At 31.9% G+C, this 20,931-nt stretch overlaps 1 protein-coding gene across 2 annotated transcripts; it reads left to right on the top strand.

Moving 5' to 3' along the window:
* The first annotated feature begins 9,137 nt into the window (after positions 1 to 9,137).
* Positions 9,138 to 14,375, top strand: LOC139520443 (zinc finger protein Pegasus-like). Of its 2 annotated transcripts, none has more exons than XM_071313049.1 (3): positions 9,138 to 9,249; positions 10,998 to 11,477; positions 12,250 to 14,375. In XM_071313049.1, exons 2-3 carry the CDS (start codon positions 11,006 to 11,008, stop codon positions 13,503 to 13,505), a joined length of 1,728 nt encoding a protein of 575 aa, XP_071169150.1. In that variant the 5' UTR covers positions 9,138 to 9,249; positions 10,998 to 11,005; the 3' UTR covers positions 13,506 to 14,375. The 2 variants fall into 2 exon arrangements, with proteins under 2 accessions (XP_071169150.1, XP_071169151.1); XM_071313050.1 differs by having other exon boundaries at positions 9,159 to 9,253.
* The last annotated feature ends 6,556 nt before the right edge of the window (positions 14,376 to 20,931 follow it).

Here is a 20,931-nt window from a genome sequence, read left to right as displayed (position 1 = left end):
TATGTATTGGCTTCCGAAGCTACACAAAACACCTTACAAATATAGATTTATTTCGTCTTCAAGCCATTGTTCCACTACTAAATTGTCTATTATTCTTACCAGCACACTTGGTACCATTAAAAACCTGATAATAAATTGTTCAAATAAGGCTTTCGAAAATAGTGGAATTAATTACTTTTGGAGTGTCAAGAACTCGTTGGAAGTACTTGATAAATTGCATGCTATCGGTGATTTTGAATCTGTTCAAAGTTTTGATTTTTCTACCCTGTATACCACATTGCCTCACATTCTCGTTAAGAAAAAATTTACACACCTAATTAAATGGGCATTTAAAAAATCAGAATGTGAATATATATGTTCAAACTCTTTTAGGTCATTTTTTAGTAGCAATAAACAAAAAAAAACTATGTCAATTGGACATGCTTTGATACTATATATGCCCTTGAATTTTTACTAGATAACATTTTTGTTCGCTTTAGGGATTCCGTATATCGTCAGATTATCGGAATTCCAACGGGGACTAACTGTGCACCACTTATTGCGGACCTGTTTTTGTATTGCTATGAGTTACAATTTATGACAAAAATAAGCAAAGACCCATCGAAACAACATCTGATAAACAAATTTAATAATACTTTTAGATATTTGGATGATATTTTGGCTCTCAATAATGACGACTTCAGTATGTATATTAAAGAAATTTATCCTGTTGAACTTACTTTAAATAAAGCTAATACTAACAATGACCACTGCCCTTTCCTCGATCTTGATATCTATATCACTAACGGAAAGCTGAATACTAAAATTTATGATAAAAGAGATGATTTTTCATTTCCTATCGTTAATTATCCATTTTTACCCTTGTCACCATCTTACGGTGTTTATATATCTCAACTTGTACGATTCTCTCGTGTATGTAACAATGTTTTAGATTTTAACGAGAGAAATTTATCAGTCTATGGAAGAAGCGTATCGATAAAAACTTTTCTTATATCAATGAGCGATATTGTCTAATATCAATTGTAAATAATAGTAATTTTTAGTATTAATATTTGACTGCTTTCTCCAAATTTTGACAATTTTACCTCTTATGTCTGTTTTGTTCATGCATCGTTGTAAATATGACAGAATTTGATGATACTGTCATACACGTGACAGGTTTAGCGCAATATAACCAGGTTCAATCCACCATTTTCAAAATTTGAAAACGCCAGTACCGGTAGGGTTTAATAAACAATATCGTAATCAAATAGCTAAGTATCAAAATCATTGTTCACATATATATAACATTTAGCAAATTTATAATGAACGCACCCAAATAATATATATCAGATATGCTCGTAACGCATGCATGGAAGACTTTCTTTATTGAAAACAATGAAACTAACTTTTGACAAAGATGAATCATACTGTACTTGTTCAGATTGATTCGACAAAATTTGGCCTGTGCTTTTTTGAATCTCCTTTTTGTATACAAATTAGACTGTTGGTTTTCTTGTTTGAGTGGTTTAACACTAGTTATTTTTTGGTTCCTATATAGCGTGGTGTTCGCTGAGAGTCAAGGCTCCGTGTTTAAGGCCCTACTTTGATCTAAAATGGTTTACTTAAAACAAACTATTACTTTGATGGAAAATTCTCTCATTCGAACTCATGCACCATCTTCTTAATATATCTATAAATCTTATATCAGATAAACCCCTGATAAATAACTGCTTTCCTGTCCTTCAAAACGTCATTTTGGTGCTGAATCTTTTGTTAAGTGCACACTTAAGCTTTAAAGGCAACGACAGTTATGATGGTACAAGAACAATTACGTCAATAAAAATACCAAATAAACAGCACTGAACGATCTAAATGTATAAATATAGAAAAAATATATACACATTTCTTACGTAAACAGACATTTACATCTTATTCATTTGTTTTCTAAACATTTTTTTGTAGTATTCATTGAAGAAATGAATTTATAACAAGCGATACGGATTGTTATTTATACGATCGATTACTAGTCAAAAACGCAAGTCAGATCTCTGTGGTAACAAAGCAACGGAATGCCCTCACGGTCATCGCGATGTAAAAGAGCGTCCAGGCGGCGAGCTGATTATGTTCATAGTGATATCGATTTACCAACGGGGAAAGTCTTTGATATTAAAAAGGAACTGTTTTCCTTCTCAATATTTTTTCTATGTTAATAATAAATACATTCCATTCTCAATTTTATTTTCTGTTTGACAAGATTTTTGATTTTCGTTGTATCTGAAGTTGTTCAATTTATAGTCTGAGGCTACTCAGTTGGTATCTTCAAAGTTCGAAACATCAGCATTTGTACATTTTAATTTGTTTGGAATATTTATTTTACCATTTGAATATTTATTGTTATTTGGAGCTGTATTGGATTGGACTGTTTGAAAGAATGTTTTTTTAAGTAATGATATGTATGGTCCACAACGAAGTTGTCGGTGCCATATAGCTTTATCCTTGTTAGAAATTCCGTCATTTCGAAATTCCGTCATTCTGAAATTCCGTCATTCTGTAACAAACCATTATACGGAGGTTTTTTTTTTAAACGCCTTCATATATTGGGCTGACTTCTGTTATGTGAGTTGACCATGTTGAGTTACAGATCAAGTTTAAGTTTTGTTCTGCTTGGCTAATTTTTGCTGAAATTACGGGCTATGGACTTTTATAAATTGTTGAAAATCTCAGTTATACAGACTTTTTTCCAAATGCTTTCAGATATTGGACTGATTTTTTTTGTATGTGAGCTAACTATGATGATTTGCAGATGAAATTTAAAATTGTTTTGCTCCGCTAATTTTGGCCAAAATTAAGGGTTAACAACTTCGAAAATTGTTGAAAATCACAGTTATACTGACTCTTTTTCTATACACCTCTAGATTTTGAGCTGATTTTTGACATGTGAGACTACCATCATGTTTGTGTCCACATTTGTTATTGAAATTGCAGATTTTCCAACATTTTAAGACGGGACAATTCGTGTCGCTTTGACATATCTAGTTTTTGTCTGTTTCGATATTACCCATGTGGATAGGCTATAGCAGTGTGACCTCAAAGGCAGATCCAGACATTTTCAAAAGGGGTTCCAAACCTAGGATAAGGGGGTGGGGTCCAACCATATGTCCCAATTCAAATAGATATAGGAAGATGTGGTGTGAGTGCCAATGAGACAACTCTCCATCCAAGTAACAATTTAAAAAGTAAACCATTATAGGTTAAAGTACGGCCTTCAACACGGAGCCTTGGCTCACACCGAACAACAAGCTATAAAGAGCATTGATCGGCCACTGGACCTATATTCTAATATGACGTGCTTCTTAAGCTTTGTAAATAAACCATACTTTATTATCCAATAAAATTAGTTTGCACATGCGTATATTGACTACGGCAAAAAAATGAATTTCGTCAAATTGATATGCATTTAATGTATTTCCTTAAATTAAACCACTTTCAAACACTAAAATGATACACATTTTGTTACTTATACTTTTACAATGACAACAATGTGTTACAATGCGTAATTGACATATTTGACCTAGATACCGCATCGTTCATGTTGGCTGTTCTAACTTCAAAACCCCTCCCTCTGAAAAACACGTTTCATCTCTCCTTTTAAAAAGGCATGTCATTGTATAGAATAATTTCATTGAAACATATGTTCCGATGATAAAATATAAAATCAAGTATAGGTTATTATTACTGTTGTACTGAAATGACAAAATTGTTTCATATATTTCTGATAAAATGGATTGACCCTAGCAGGGAATCGAACCCCATTCTCCTATAAAAAAAAAATAGGCGTAATTACCAATATACCACCAAGGTTTCCAATCCATTTTACAAATGCAACAAGATTGTCACCCAGTATTAATTTTAATCATCATGTAATACAGCATTTGAAATCGTCAGATGCACAAAGGCGTTCCCTTTGATCAACTTTACAAGGTGTAGCCACCGCAAGTATCTTGAGGCAAGTATAAATGGATCTCTGTCAAAGGGCCCCTCCTTCCAAGTCTCAAATGTCAGCACAACTTTATCAAGGAATCCTCTATCAAATATAAACATATATACCAATACTACACTATTAACCGGCGAAATATTTACGATTAATTTAGTAAAATAAAGACCTACCCGATTCTCCTTGTGCGTCCACCGCCATTGACAACTGACTTGAAAATGTGCGTGTCAGAAATTGACCTCAAAGGAAAAGACTGTTGTAATATAAATTTTCTGTTATATTGTGACTCAAATATTGTTTTAGTTAGGCTGATAAATTAATTTGTTAATTTCTGTTTCAATTTTGAATTTTAGAAACCTACAACTTTGCGAAATTAAACTGGTTTGAACTAGTTGGATAAAAATCGACAGCGAGGTTGATGGAAGAGCCTACACGAAGATCGTACACTTATACACAGCGAACATAGAAATTACCGTAATTGTCCTAATCAGAATCGAAATAATTGATGCCAGCTATACTTTATTTTAGTTTTAACATGGGTAGGCATTATATTCGTGTTATTTTAGCCCTCGCTATCGCTCTGGCAAAAATAATCACGAATATAATGCCTACCCATGTTAAAACTACAATAAAGTATAGCTGGCATCAATTATTTCTTAATTAGAATCTAATAGGTTGGTAGTCTATTTACAACCGCATTTAAATTCCACCATTGCATCATCACTTCAATCAGAATTAGTCGGTTAAACCATGTGATTGAAAACAATAGACTGAACAGGTTGTTAACACTTTCAAATATCAATAGGGTCAAGCAACATTTTTAAAATGATAAGATCGTGTAAGCGTTAATTTTGTTACAGATACGAAATTTTAGTGATATTGATCCTCAAACATTAAGCCGGTCATGAACTAAGTTTGTGAATTATGTTTGCGGTTCTTTTGACATGCATTGTGATGTGTCATCGTATTAACTTTATATTAGAAAACTATAGCAGTTATATTAGAAAAGAATCGCATTCATAAATTTTTGATATTAAAAAAATATCGCTATGATATAAGACAAACATCGCATTGATATTTTAAAATATAGCAGTATCTTTGACTTATAGGCGATTTTGGCTTATCCAACAATTGAATTCATCTCAATTGCATTCTACATAATTTGCTACATGACATTCATTGAATTTGTACATCTACAAATGATAAATCGTGCATTTATGTCTCATTTATTCAACAATTCAATTTTCTCGTTTAAATACACCTTGCTTGGTATAACTTAAAATAATTCATAGAAATTATACAGCAGACGTATGTCTTGTTAAATGTCAGCCTGTTTTAAGAAAAGAATCATTACTTTATACCGAGAAATCTTCGTTCCTTCATAAAAATGTAAACATTCGTCTGAGATTTCCCACAATGCAACTCGTTGATATAAGACAATATCGCTCATTGATATAAGAAAAGATGTTATCGTATCGCACCTTCCATAGACTGTTTATGTATTACTGAAAAATTATTACATCAGGGTTTTCGATATCACAAACTAGTCAAAACATTTACTTATAGTATAACTAATCGCCGTATTTGAATATCAAAAATAAGACAACGCGTGACCGAACGACGCATGGATTAAACGAGTGCGCAGCATAACTAATAGCGGCGTTCGGTCACAAGTTGTCTTATTTTTGATATTCAAATACGGCGATTAGTTATTCTTTTTATTACATTGGCAAATGGCTTTTTTTTATTTATGAAATTAATGTAGAAAATGTAAGGAACTATATCTTTTTCCTACGCATTGACAATTTGTTTTGATCCGACGTTATCGACGTCTTGACAACGCCTATTGTTGTATGACGTCAGAGAGTGAAATAACCACGTTTATTTCACATGTGAAATTATCGGTTTTTATCTAACTGGGAAATCAATGTAATTCATTGCAACCAATGTAATAATAAATTTTATCATCGGTATAAGGACATCATTCGTAAATATAGCTCAACATGCAGACTTCTTATACGTTCAGGTATTTCACATCCAATTTTTTATGGAAATATTCTTTATAAAGCACAAAGGTGTCAGTATTCACCTCAAAAACTAACAAAACCTTTGAATAGACTTATTAAGAAGGGATATAGTTACGATACTGTTGTCAGGTCATTAAAGATTGCATATTTTGGCGTTAATATTGATTCACTTATAGGGTCTTTGCATCGGAACTAAACACATTTATTCAAAAACCAGTTGTTGGCATGACACGGGTTATGTTCTTCTCATATATGTTATGATGGTATGATACTAAACCCCTAACGGGAAGGATTGTGCCTGATGTTCATATGATGAAATCATAATCTTTCAGTCAGTTTAATTGAAGTCTGGAGCTGGCATGTCAGTTAACTGCTAGTAGTCTGTTGTTATTTATGTATTATTGTCATTTTGTTTATTTTCTTTGGTTACATCTTCTGACATCAGACTCGGACTTCTCTTGAACTGAATTTTAATGTGCGTATTGTTATGCGTTTACTTTTCTATATTGGCTAGAGGTATAGGGGGAGGGTTGAGATCTCACAAACATGTTTAACCCCGCCGCATTTTTGCGCCTGTCCCAAGTCAGGAGCCTCTGGCCTTTGTTAGTCTTGTATTATTTTAATTTTAGTTTCTTGTGTACAATTTGGAAATTAGTATGGCGTTCATTATCACTGAACTAGTATATATTTGTTTAGGGGCCAGCTGAAGGACGCCTCCGGGTGCGGGAAATTTTTCGCTACATTGAAGACCTGTTGGTGACCTTCTGTTGTTGTTTTTTTCTATGGTCGGGTTGTTGTCTCTTTAGCACATTCCCCATTTCCATTCTCAATTTTATTACCTATGTTTTAAATTTAGTTCATTATAAAAAGTGAACTCTTATTTAGGTTTGAAAATTACAATGGGAAAGAATAGTTTTGTAAGGTTACTCGAAAGTGTGAATATGTTCTAAATTGGTCAGACAATACTTGATCATGTTTTATGAAGATTTAACTTTAATTAGATCTATATAAATAAGAGAATAAAGAATTATTTTTTTTCACTTGAATCATCAATTAAAAAAAAAAGTAACAATAATTTTACATTGTTTTTCAAATGTTTTTGATTTCACAAGTTATACTCAACAATTGTCAACATGGTCAATGCTGAATAATTCCGACGGGGTATCACCAGCCCAGTACTCGCTCTTTTTTTTATGACAGAGTTATCGTTGATATGGTCATAATTATAAATAAACTGTTTACAAAACTTTCAATTTTTGAAGAAAATAAAATAAGGCTTTTCAACCTCAGGAATAGATTACCTTAGCTGTATTGGCAAAACTTTTAGGAATTTTGGTCCTCAATGCTCTTCAACTTCGTACTTTGTTTGGCATTTTTTAACCATTTGTTAACCTTATTTGATTCGAGCGTAACTAATGATCGAGTCTTTTGTAGACAAAACGCGGTCTGGCGCATAGTACAAAATTTCAATCCTGGTATCTATGATGAGTTTTTTTCCAAATTTCTTAACTAGATAAAATTTGAAATATAACATTGACTTATCGTGTAACATAAACTATTGTCCCCCATGAAGTATTGTCTGTCGGACAAAATTTCATATAAAATATCGTCCACTGACAGTATTTCATAATGAAATATTGTCATTGACAATATTTTATTATGAAATAGTGTCCTTGTCCATGAAATTTTGTCATCTCCTTCTGGACAATATTTCGCTATGAAATTCTGTTCATGACAATACTTCACTATGAAATACTGATCAATACTGGCTTTGAAAATCTTTTTTAATCGAATTATTACATAATTAGAAATAGTAGCACACAAGCATGTTTCATATGGGCTATTTAAAAAAAAATGATGCCTTCCCTTCAAACCTTTGTCAGTCTCTTGTGTGATATTATATATGTGATGTTTTTATGTCAGATAATGTGTTATGATAAGTTAGTTCTTACTACCAAAGATGGTAGCAGTATGTGCTATGTATAAAAAATAATGTCCAAAAATGTACCTCAAAATGTCAGGAGTGTAACGCTTTTAGTGTGACATTTAAAAGAAAGCATGTGCATTCAATGATATTATATTTGCATAGATACTTTACAAATGGTTAATTATAGATTTAAGAATTGTCAAATAGATATAGGAAGATGTGGTATGAGTGCCAATGAGACAATTCTCCATTGTATGTTTCATTATTTTACATTAGTTACACTGTACAAATATAAGTAATGTACTGGCAATCACTTATTTTGTAAATATATACACAAAAATTCCTATATACCTTCTCTAACAAGAATATATGTTGATAACCTCCCCTTCATGAGACAAAATTCCATGCATACAATCTGTTTATGAAATATTGTCTTAATACTCACAAAATATAACCAAAATATAACCTTCCTTTAACAGAATAAAATTTCATAGTATTCATCTGTGAAATATTGTCTCAATTCATATAAAATATAACCTCCCTTTAACAAGACAAAGTTCCATAGTATTGATCTGTGAAATATTGTCTATATATACAGACAAAATTTCAGTATGAAAATTTGTCCTTCCCTGGACATTTTTCCATAGACGAGGACAATATTTCATGATACATAGTTATGAAATATTGTCTTGTTTACAATATTTCATAGGACAATATTTTGCTTTACAATCGCGCCTACGCTAGTATGAGGTACTATGTGTTCGGTCGGTCTGCATGTCTGTTCGTCCGTCACTGAGTTCTTCATGTATCATATGTTACGGTTTTGATACACGCGATGAAAGTTCTGGTATGCATACATATAAATATAATATATAATATGATTGATGGTATGATTACAAATGCTGTAAATAGTCATATTTGATTTTCGTTCATTGTTTTGTACATATAATCAGGCTGTTAGTTTTCTCTTTTAAATTGTTTTATATTTGTCATTTCGTGGCCAATTATGGGATCTGCTATTGAAGCCTTAGGCCGTATGGTGCCGACCATTTATTGTTCTTGATGTATTTACCTCAATTTAATAACAGGACATACAAATTCAAATTCAAACTAGGTGTACACGAGTCTTATTTAATCAGTGATAACAAGACTATCAAAATAACAATACCAAAGTCGATGCCAATTATTTTTTAGTTCGTTGCATAATTTTAGGTTTTCAGACTTATCTACTTTCAGAACTCTCCTGTGTCAAGGTGAAGGACACGAAAATGGAAAAACAGAAATGACACAAAAATTGATATACACAGATTTTTATGCTTGTAGGTAAAAAATTATCGACCACATGCTTTGAAGGCTTACATCAACCCATCAAATTAAAAATAAATCTTTTGAATTCCAAAAATCAAATGTCTAATTTAAACGAGAATCAAGATGTGAATATCATCATCCTAAAAAAAAAATACACACCAACATGAGACGTGAGACTGACTCATGTTTATTTCAACATGCAGTTACACGACCAATCTGATTAAAATACAAATCCAATATTGACACTTCACATACAAAATGTGGAAACACTCTGATCTACTTTCTGTTCAAAAATGAAAGACCTATCAGGATCCTAGTCCAAAATAATTATGACATCTTGAAAGGCTATTATATTTTTTTTGCTTTGACACCTACTGACCCTATGTCGAAGGAAGGCGTTAAAGCAAAAATTTTAAAAAGCCTTGCAAGACGTCATTATTATTTGGACTATCAGGATCCTTCAAGTTGGGTTGTGTAAATTATTTTGTGTTTTGGCTCTGATACTGACTGAGGCTTATTATGATATAGATCTACAGTGGAGTCCCCGGTGTCCGCGCGGCCCTTGTTATCGCGCATTAGCTGATTTCGTCATATCAACACAGTTTCACATACAAAACCGTTCTTGTTATTGTTTTATCCTTCCGAAGGGATAAAAAAGAATAAAATTGATAAGTTCAAGAATTAATTAATAATTGAAATCCCGTGATTTACCATATTTGGCCAATTTCCATTAAAAAAAATACATCATCAGATAAAATTAGTTTTATTTACGTCAAATTAATATTAGATTGAAATATTTTTTGCTCTGCATCCTTGGAAGTGTGTTTGGTACAAACTGAGCTATATTTCGTAATATAAAATCTTTCCTTTATTCCAAATAAGCTATTTTTGGAAGGCATGCACGAAATCACCGGACATTGAAGGAACTCTCAGAACAGGGGCTTTCCTAATTTTGGACACACATTACACAAAATCCAGAGGATGAAACCATACAAACAGAAGATTTTATGAAATAAAAGTATATTATGAATGTGTTCACACAAAATTATCCAATTATTGGTTTTATCAGTTGAATGAAGTGAAGTCATAAGTCTTAGGTGCGCGGATACACCGGACTGCACCGTAATGATATATATTTTATATTGAAATGTCTTATTGGTGACTTAATTATTTCAATCATTGTACTTGATTTATATGCTCTTTATGAGTCCTGTAATTTGGAAAATAAAAATTCTATTTTATTTGGCAGTGTCTGCGGGTACAAATAGTAAAATTGCCATTTGTACGCTATATGGGGGCATTATTTTCTAATTCTGTTTTTTTTTTACTTATTTTGCCAGTTTTCCTTTTTTATTATTATTATTATCAATGTGCCACCAGCAATAAAAAAATGAAAATATCAGCATGAAAACTAAAATAGTGAATATATTAATGTGAAGGCATATATATATTATACATGTTATACCTGCAAACATTTTTTATTTTAATACTATTATTAAATGTAAATTTATGCAAATTTTTATACTTAAATTTTTCTGAATTTGAAAAATACCTATGAGATTTAAAAAAAATTGTAGAATTGTAAACTTGAATTAAAAAAAACTGTTTTGATGATCTTATATTGCTGATTATTTTTTTCTGTTGTCATTGTTTGTTATCTAAATATACATGCAGAAGACCATAAAAGGTATAAATTAGTGAAAAGTAGCTCAAACTACATCTTTTTAACTATTACAATGTGCATACCATTTCTTTTCAGATTAAACAATGACTGAAAAAGAATTTGCCACATCAGACAATGTTGTAGAGTCAACAGGCAATTCAATTGATGCATTAATTCAGGCAAGTTCTATGATACAAGATGACAACATAGATAACCAAACACAATGCCAGACAAGCTTTGAAGAACAAAGGGAACTAGATCGTTCATATATAAAACAAAATGAAGATAAACAATCACCACGGTCAACACAGAGTTCATCGCCACAGAACTTATCACATGACACTGGTTATCAAAACAGCGATGCAAGTTTTGAAGACGGTCGAATGGGATATGATTCCATTAAAATGGATGATGGGGAAAATAATGACGATTTCCCATACCAGTACATGGACTCATCACCAGAGAATGTTTTGGATATGAGAACAGGTTCACCAACTAGATTCTACAAATGCAGATTTTGTCCATTTACAGCAAGTACATATACACAACTTCAACTTCATATGCCTAAACATGGAGGTAAGAGTCAAAGGGAGATAATTTAAAAATAAAAAGGGAGAAAACTTTATGGAGCTTATGATCAAATTTAAAGAAAGATTACTGATATAAGAAAATATGTATTCGGATTGATTGAGTTTAGTCTTTTAAATGTCAATTGTCAAAAAAGTATCAAATATTCAGAACAAGAACATAAAATTAATCTAATCTGAATGTTTGGCAAAGTTTGTTGACCAGATACAGGGTGGGAAATTCAACTGCTGATGAGAAAAAGACTGTGAAAGCCGCTAACAGAGGTGGTGTAAAAATATTGTCAAACCCAGTCAGATTAACCCCAGATCTGAAGAAAGTAATGCACATACAACACATAATTAACACCTGGATTCCCCCCCCCCCAAAAAAAAAAAACAACAACATTATACATTTAGATAAAACAATAAATTCATATAATGTATGATATATTTGGGAATCCAAGAACAATCCACAGTTACAAATATTTTTTAAAGCATCTTACTTGAAACTCATCAATTTGATTGTTGCATTCTACTTTGTCCTGGGTAAAATTAGATTTTAAGATAAGGCTAATATACATGTATACAATATTTGAAAAACTTAAATCATTCTAGTCTAAAATGACAAAATCGCAATAATAAATGCACGCAATAATTTCTGAATTAACAGTATATGTATGTGTTTGTTGAAATGAATTTATTTATCCTACATTGTTGGATCAAAATTCCATAATTGAAAATCATAAAAAACTTAAAATTCTTATTTTCTATTATAATTTCAGGTGTGAAGGCATTGAAATGTTCATTATGTGACTATACAACTAACGATAAAAGTAATTTCCGTCGACATAGAAGACTACATATGGGCAGCAATCCTGTTAATGTTCTAAAGTGTAGTAAATGTGCCTACACAACCATTCTACCCAGGAAATTTCGTGATCACTGCTTACAAGCTCATAATGACAGAATTGAACCACCAAGAGTACATCATTTTGAAACATCAGTGCACTCACCATACCAACCACCAAGTTTTCACCAAACCCCCTTGCAAATTGATACCTTGGATCTCAGTGCTCATGGTCAGCCATCACCTTCAAATTCAAACATGACAGCCACTAATGCATTACATTCATTACTATCAGGCATCCATCCAACACAATTATCTTATCGGCCACAAAACAATCCAACTTTACAAACCCAATGTCTCAATCAATTTAGCAATTATGTACCACAAGTTCAACGTCAAACTGAAGAAAATCACATGGCATCGAACTACTTAAGATCTATTGTCTCATCCATTATGAACACCAACATGCCACCGAGGGTGCCTGTCACAAGTACCATGACATCATCTGGTTATTTCCTACCTAGAACTACTGAGGTTCACCGTGAATGTCAGTCGTCATGTCTATCATCAAATTACCAAAGTAATTTACCAAGCTCAAGACAAGTGAAAGTCAAAATAGAACCTCGAGATTACGATGAAGCTACTGATTTACATGTATCAAGTTCTGGTCCTCCATACAGAGCACCAAAAGATATGTCACATCGGATAAACATGCAACCCTACCAGCAAAGACTTGTTGAAACATTTGAAAATAATTCACAAAATGAGTCTTCAAACTGCATGGACAGCATCAGAACAAATTCTACCGATTCGTCATCCTCGCAACAGGAAGTTAGATCTAGTGCAGACAATGTTGTCAATACTACAGTCAAATCAGAAACTACAACAATAGGCGTGCAATGTGGACTTCACAAATCTGATTCATTAATAGAAATTTCACAAACTCAGCCGACTGTAGACTGTGGTATTCAGTGTGAGCTGATGCATCACTCAAGAGTAGTAGCAGCAGATTGTCCAGTTAAAGAAAACACTTGTGGTCACTGTGGCATCACATTTGATGATGAAGTTTTATATTCTATTCATATTGGGTGCCATAGCCATACTGACCCATTTGTGTGTAATGTTTGCGGGAAACAGTGCTCTAATAAATACGGCTTTTACTCTCATATAATGAGAGGACATCACTATTAAGAAAACATAATGTTGTTTTTCTGGCAATATATGTTATAACAAACCTGAAAAAATTTCAGTTATTTTGACTGGGTTATTTTAAACTACAGCATCCCAATTGTGTTAGTATGGAAAACGATAGACGCCTTCTAAGGTTGAAAATTTCTGATCTGTATTTTTATTGTTACAGATTTCTTCATTTTTCCCTCTATTAAATACATGTAAGTATTGTACAATGGAAAAGTCATAACACAATTTTTGGTGTTATTGAATTTAAATTAAATGCTGACAATGCAATAGCCTGTTCCAATTTGGAATTCCTTTAACAAATCTGAAATTTTATTTAAATTATATTTTTCAATAAAAATTATTAAGCCATTATTTAGAATTCACATGAATATATAGAAACTTACATTTGAAAAGAATACTACTTATGCATAGCTTGCAAATGTCAAATACTATTGACAAGTTGAATTATAGATAATAGGAAATTTCTGAGGGTGTTATGTCTTGCATTCTTCATTTTTCTGTGTGTTTGATGTTATACAATTAAATTGTTACATTCAAATAATGTTAATAATTTGTAGGGAAATGATGCATTTATGCTGACTCATCTAGGAGTTTAGGCAAGTCAGAAATATTTCAGTCCATAGAAATCACAGGGTGAGAAAACAGGGTCTGTTGGGGGAACTTGAAACATAATGTTTATTTTTGCTTTAAATGCTGCTTTATATGGAGTTATCTTTTTCAACTTTAATGTTATACAAATTTATTACATGTTTTAGAACTTTATTTTTTTTATTTGAAATATACATTGTACTTTTATTTTTATTTTTTATCTAGAAAATTTATGACTATGTATTACAAGTAAAAAAGATATAAAAAAATAAAGCTTTGTTCATTCATCATTATACAGGGCAATAAAAATGCAAGCTGTTCATCACGGAAATAACCTAAAAGATTCATTAAGCTTTTACTCAATGTTGAAGGCCTCACTGTGAAAAAAAGATTGAGAAAAAGAATATAAAAAAAGACACCATTCTTTTGCTTTGCGTTTTCTAAAATGTGCGAAGGGATTTTGTATCACAACTGAGTACACAAAAACATTCATTTTCCATTCCTGGACCGGAAGTTTTCTGTTTTAATTTGACTGTTTAACAGATAATCCATGTACATGTATACAATTTACAGATGTTTATTGCTTATTGCTTTATTGGCAAAAATTGCATACATTTGAACATATTCAGGGTAAGAACAAAGTTTGTGATGAATAATTGAAGTTGAGTTCTGATAATGGAAATGCTGGGACTCCCTGCCAGGGGGATAGGCAAATGACTGTCTGTCGCTAGACGATAAATGGATATTTGGTTGATATTTTGACTATTTTAAATCAGGTCATTAACACATCTCCTAAATTTTTGTTGTAAATTTCCTTAAACACATAGCTCTAAAACAATGGTAGAAAAGTTAAAGATAAAAACAAAAATATCCCACAGAACCAAGTTTCATAGGAAGAGTCACTGGTTAACTGGAGAAGTTCAGATAGTTTGTTCTTGGATCAAATCTATAACTTGCTATACATGCTATACAACACCATCTACATTGTAAGCGATTTAGAGTACATGTATTTGCCTTGTAGGTGAGGTATCTATTAAAGATATCACTGACAAAACTGTTTGCTTTATACTTATCAATTCAAATTACAGCAAAGCACGAAAGTACCTCAGTTTTGTTCATCTATAAACAACCTTTCTGCCCTTGGTGATGACATTTGAAATATAATTCATTATAATATTTAAGCACATTGTTTTGTCCAGGCTCAATTTATGGTAACATCAAAACTAGATTGATATCACAAATGAAGGGTTTTCTTTTGAATCGGTTGTTGATAAGACATCTCCAAGATAAAAGAAGACAAATATTTTCGAATCAATTGTCACATTTACAGTGGTTCGGGTTAATGATGACATTCAGTTAACTGGCTTTAACAAACTGGAAACTGTGATATCCAGGATAGGAAAGATACAGCATCAGATATTATTCTTAGCATTTTTGCGAGGTTTTAAAGTTTTTGTAGTTAATTCTGTATCACAGACAGTGGCGGATCCAGGGGGGGGGGGGGGTTCCGGGGGTGCGCACCCCCCCTTTATTTTTGCCGATCAATGCATTTGTATCGGGACATATGTTTTGCACCCCCCCTTTGCCCTGGGTGCCCTGGGTTAGCACCCCCCCTTTCGAAAATTCCTGCATCCGCCCCTGACAGATACTTTAAGCAATTTAGGTGAATTGTATTTGTTGTATGTAATGATTGTAAGGTGTACATGTCTGACTGGCAGGTTTCATCTGACCATGACCTCAGTTCAAGGCTCATCCATGAAGTTAAGTTTTTGTGGTTTAATCTGTTTCTGCAGATACTATAAGGAATGAGGCCACTATAATTTTAAGGAGATGTGGTATGGTTGCAATTGAAACAATTATCCACCAAAGTTAAAATGAAGTGAGAAAACAAACAGCCATATCTAAATATAACGATTTCCCAAAAGACATGAAACAATGACAACCACTAAACTACAGTCTTCTGACTTGCGATAGGCACATTTAAAAGAATGTGGCAGGGTTACACAGTTTTTGTGATTATTTCTTAGCTTAGATATTATAAGCCACAGGTCAACTATATTTGGAATATATTGTAAGCATGCTGATTGACATCTTTTTTTCTTGTTTTTGTGCTGTTGGATGACTGTCTCATTGATTGGGATTCCTCATCCCTATTTATTCAGAGGTCTACACGTGAACTCCACCAAATGGCAAGTGTCTTCTCCATGTTAGAGTTGAGACAGGTGAATACTGTATAAATTCAGAAATTATTTTTTATATGAATTAAACAGGATTTTTCTCAATATCGCAAAATTAAAATCGCATTTTAGTCTTTAATGACAAAATCGCAATAATAAATGCATGCAATAATTTCTGAATTTACAGTAAATCATTATCTTCACAAGATCTGCCACCAATGCGATCAACATCAAATATTTTAAAGGACAGAAACCAAAACAGAACAAATGCTAAAGAATTTACCTAATTAAAGGAGTTCTATATATATTTATTATTTCCTTATGCAGGTTATGTACATGTATTGCCTAATGAATACTTATGTCTGTAAATTTAGAAATTTTCATAGACTATTAATTAGTGTTGTCAACGATTAACCGGTTAACCAGTCGAACGACCGAATACCGAATACCAAAAATGCTAACCGGTTAACCGGACTTTTTTTCAATTTTGATAGATTTGATATAAATTTGTATTGAAATCAATAAAAAGTTATGTTTTATTTAAAAATGTCGTCGTGGTAGATCAATTGTCCAGTATATTGATTGCTATTGTTAATCCTAAAAACATAAAATTAATTAGAGCCCGGGCAGGATCTTAAAGAAACATAATTAGTATTACATGTTTTTTTAACAGTAACTTTAAATCAGTGATGTGATTAAATTTTACTAATTACTTCATTATTTCGTTTTTGATCTAATATTGTGTAAACCTACATCTAAATGTGCAACCTCCGTAGTGCAAGGCTTAGTCTTATTTTAAACGAAATGCTAACTCAAAAATTAAGAAATGCAAATCAATATGAATGTACTCAATGTATACATGATAGTACGAGTAACATACTTAAGGTAGCACAATACAAAGATTTTATAACTCCAACTCCCAAGTTTTAAAATGCTGTAACTTTCTTAATAATGCTTGAAAATTTATAAAATTGGTAGTTTTGGATAGCTAACAGATTACTCTTTCAAATAAATGCAATGTTAGTATTATGCGACAATTATGTAACCAATTACAATGTTAACTGTGTCTAAAATATTTTTCACCAAATTTCCACCGTCAAATGAAATTAGCTTCTGCATAGGTATTCCTGGAGGGTTGATTTTATTACATGTTGTTCCTATGGCCATTATCTACAAAAGGGTGTCTCAGATTTCAGATAGAATGTATAGAACAAATTTTACACCTAATTGAACATTATCTTCTTTTATGTGGTTAGGATGTTTACACTAATTAGAGATTTATGAGAGAATGGAACACCATAGAGACAATCTGAGACACCCTTTTGAAGCCAATGATGTGTTGATTAAGATTCCGTTAAGATTTTCTGTATTGTTAAAGAAATGTTAGAGCTAAATTCATTCAAGTGAACTTACCCAGATTTTGCCACTAATTACATAATAATTAATTACATAATGATTGCATAATAAAAATATTGCATTCATTTAAAAGATTAATCTTTTATCTATCTATATATACCTCTTTTGTTATTTTCTATGCATTCATAAGAAAGTTACAGCATTTCAAAGGTTAGTGATTGGAAGTAAAAAAATCTTTGTATTGTGCTACCTTAAAGAAACAAGCAAAGAAAGTTAAGAAACATGTCATACAGTCACCTATAGTTGTTCATTTCTGTGTCATTTTGGTCTCTTGTGGAGAATTGTCTCATTGGCAATCATACCACATCTTCTTTTTTTTTAATGATTAATCATTTCAAATTGAAACGCTCCACATTATTTTCGGAGACAACAAGAGAAAAGGAAAGAATAATCGGTTTCAGACATATTCAATTCTACGAGATCAAGAAGTTTTTTTTAAATTTTTTAATCTGAAGTTGGTAAAACCGCTATATAGTTGATACGGTGTATTCGATTATTTAAAAGTCAAACTTCACTAGGAATCCTCACAGACAAGCCAATGGACAAACTTTAATTCCATAAGCGTAAATTTATGACTTGGATGAAAGGTTGTCAAATTGACACTCATACCTCATCTTATCTATGTGTAGGGTACTATTGATAAAGCTTTCAAACACCAACTTAAACTACCGGTTAACCGGTTAATCGGTCGAACGATTATCCGAGTAACCGGTTAGGAAAAAGTGTATGATTTGACAACACTACTATTAATCATGCAATACCAGGTGCTCTGCAGGACGCAGCTTTATACGACCGCAGAGGTCGAACCCTGAACAGTTGGGGCAAGTATGGACAAAACATTCAAGCGTGATACAGCTCTGAATTTGGATTGTGATCAAATTTTTGACAATACATGGTGTTTTTTTTACACAAAACAAATGTCAAGATTTTACAAATCAATTAAAGATTTCTTCTTCAAACTTTTTAAATCTAAAATTAAATAGTTGACACAGCATAGGTTTCTGACACAGAATGAATGTGGTCTAATGAACTTAAAAGTTTTTTTTTGCCTTTGAGCAATTCACTATGCTGTTGAATATTAATCCTCTCAAAAAAATGTTTGAAGAAATTTTCTTTTTATTTATGAAATCTGAAATGAGAAAAATTTAACCCCCCCCCCCCCTTTTTTTCACATCCCTGTTTCCCTTTTTCCAAAACTGATATCAATTCAAATTTCTAATGGAGTTTGCAACAATAACTACTCTTTTAAATACATCATAAAATATTAAAATGTAAAATAAAGTGCTTGTTATCACTGAATGGTAAAGATTGGTTGGTAGTAAAAGTGATATACATTGTTTATTGTATAAAACAATAAAAAAAACTTCATCAGAAACATTTATATATTGGCAAATTTCCAATGAAGTTATTTACATAAAGTTATTGGCAAATAAAAATAGAAAATGACATCATAGTCATGTCTGGCAAATGTCCAACATACACTATCTAAAAACATTTTAGATAAGATAAGGAAAAAAAGCTTCATCAGCAACATTTTATATTGGCAAATTTCCAATGAAGTTATTTACATAAAGTTATTGGCAAATAAAAATAGAAATGACATCATAGTCATGTCTGGCAAATTTCCAACATATATTATCAACTACTATTCTATACAAAGAAAGATAACTCCAATTGAAAATTAATTGCTATTGCAAAATATTGTGCAATTAGATATTTCTTGCTATTGTGCAATACTGTGCAATTGAAAATTTCTTGCTATTGCACAATACTTGATATGGAATCCTGATTTGGACCAACTTGAAAACTGGGCCCATAATCAAAAATCAAAGTACATATTTAGATAAAGCATATCAAATAAGCCCAAGAATTTAATTTTTATTGAAATCAAACTTAGTTTAATTTTGGACCCTTTGGACCTTAATGTAGACCAATTTGAAAACTGGACCAAAAATTAAGAATCTACATACACAGTTAGATTTGGCATATCAAAGAACCCATTTATTCAATTTTTGATGAAATCAAACAAAGTTTAATTTTGGACCAACTTGAAAACTAGGCCAATAATTAAAAATCTAAGTACATTTTTAAATTCAGCATATCAAAGAACCCCAAGGATTCAATTTTTGTTAAAATCAAACTAAGTTTAATTTTGGACCCTTTGGACCTTAATGTAGACCAATTTGAAAACAGGACCAAAAATTAAGAATCTACATATATAGTTAGATTCGGCATATCAAAGAACCCCAATTATTCAATTTTTGATGAAATCACACAAAGTTCAATTTTGGACCCTTTGGGCCCCTTATTCCTAAACTGTTAGGACCAAAACTCCCAAAATCAAACCCAACCTTCCTTTTATGGTCATAAACCTTGTGTTTAAATTTCATAGATTTCTATTTACTTATACTAAAGTTATTGTGCGAAAACCAAGAATAATGCTTATTTGGGCCCCTTTTTGGCCCCTAATTCATAAACTGTTGTGACCTCAACTCCAAAAATCAATCCCAACCTTCCTTTTGTGGTCATAAACCTTGTGTTAAAATTTCATTGATTTCTATTTACTAATACTAAAGTTATTGTGTGAAAACCAAGAATAATGCTTATTTGGGCCCTTTTTTGGCCATTAATTCCTAAACTGTTGGAACCAAAACTCCCATAATCAATCCCAACCTTCCTTATGTGGTCATAAACCTTGTGTCAAAATTTCATAGATTTCTATTCACTTAAACTAAAGTTACAGTGCGAAAACCAAGAAAATGCTTATTTGGGCCCTTTTTGGCCCCTAATTCCTAAAATCTTGGGACCAAAACTCCCAAAATCAATCACAACCTTTCTTTTTGTGGTCATAAACCTTGTGTTAAAATTTCATTGATTTCTATTCACTTTTACTAAAGTTAGAGTGCGAAAACTAAAAGTATTCGGACGACGACGACGCCAACGTGATAGCAATATACGACCAAAAAATTAAAATTTTTGCGGTCGTATAAAAATGAAAAAATATGAAAATTAATTATCATGTTTTCAGAAAATGCTGCAGAGAAACAACTCACTCTAAATACCAAAAAAAACAGAGTTTTCATTTATAAGAAACCTATTTTTGGCAATAATAAAACAATGTAAAAATTACAGTTGACTGTATACAGGTTTGACCTTGTAACACTGTTGTTTTGGAAACATTTTATTCTTCATACTTTCACAAAAGGTAAACTTTAAAGCCAATAATAAACTGTCAG

The sequence above is a fragment of the Mytilus edulis genome, chromosome 4 (genome assembly GCF_963676685.1).
Source record: "Mytilus edulis chromosome 4, xbMytEdul2.2, whole genome shotgun sequence".
NCBI lineage: Eukaryota > Metazoa > Mollusca > Bivalvia > Mytilida > Mytilidae > Mytilus > Mytilus edulis.
The sequence above is the reverse complement of the archived record's forward strand: the minus strand, read 5'-3'. Positions and strand labels throughout refer to the sequence as shown.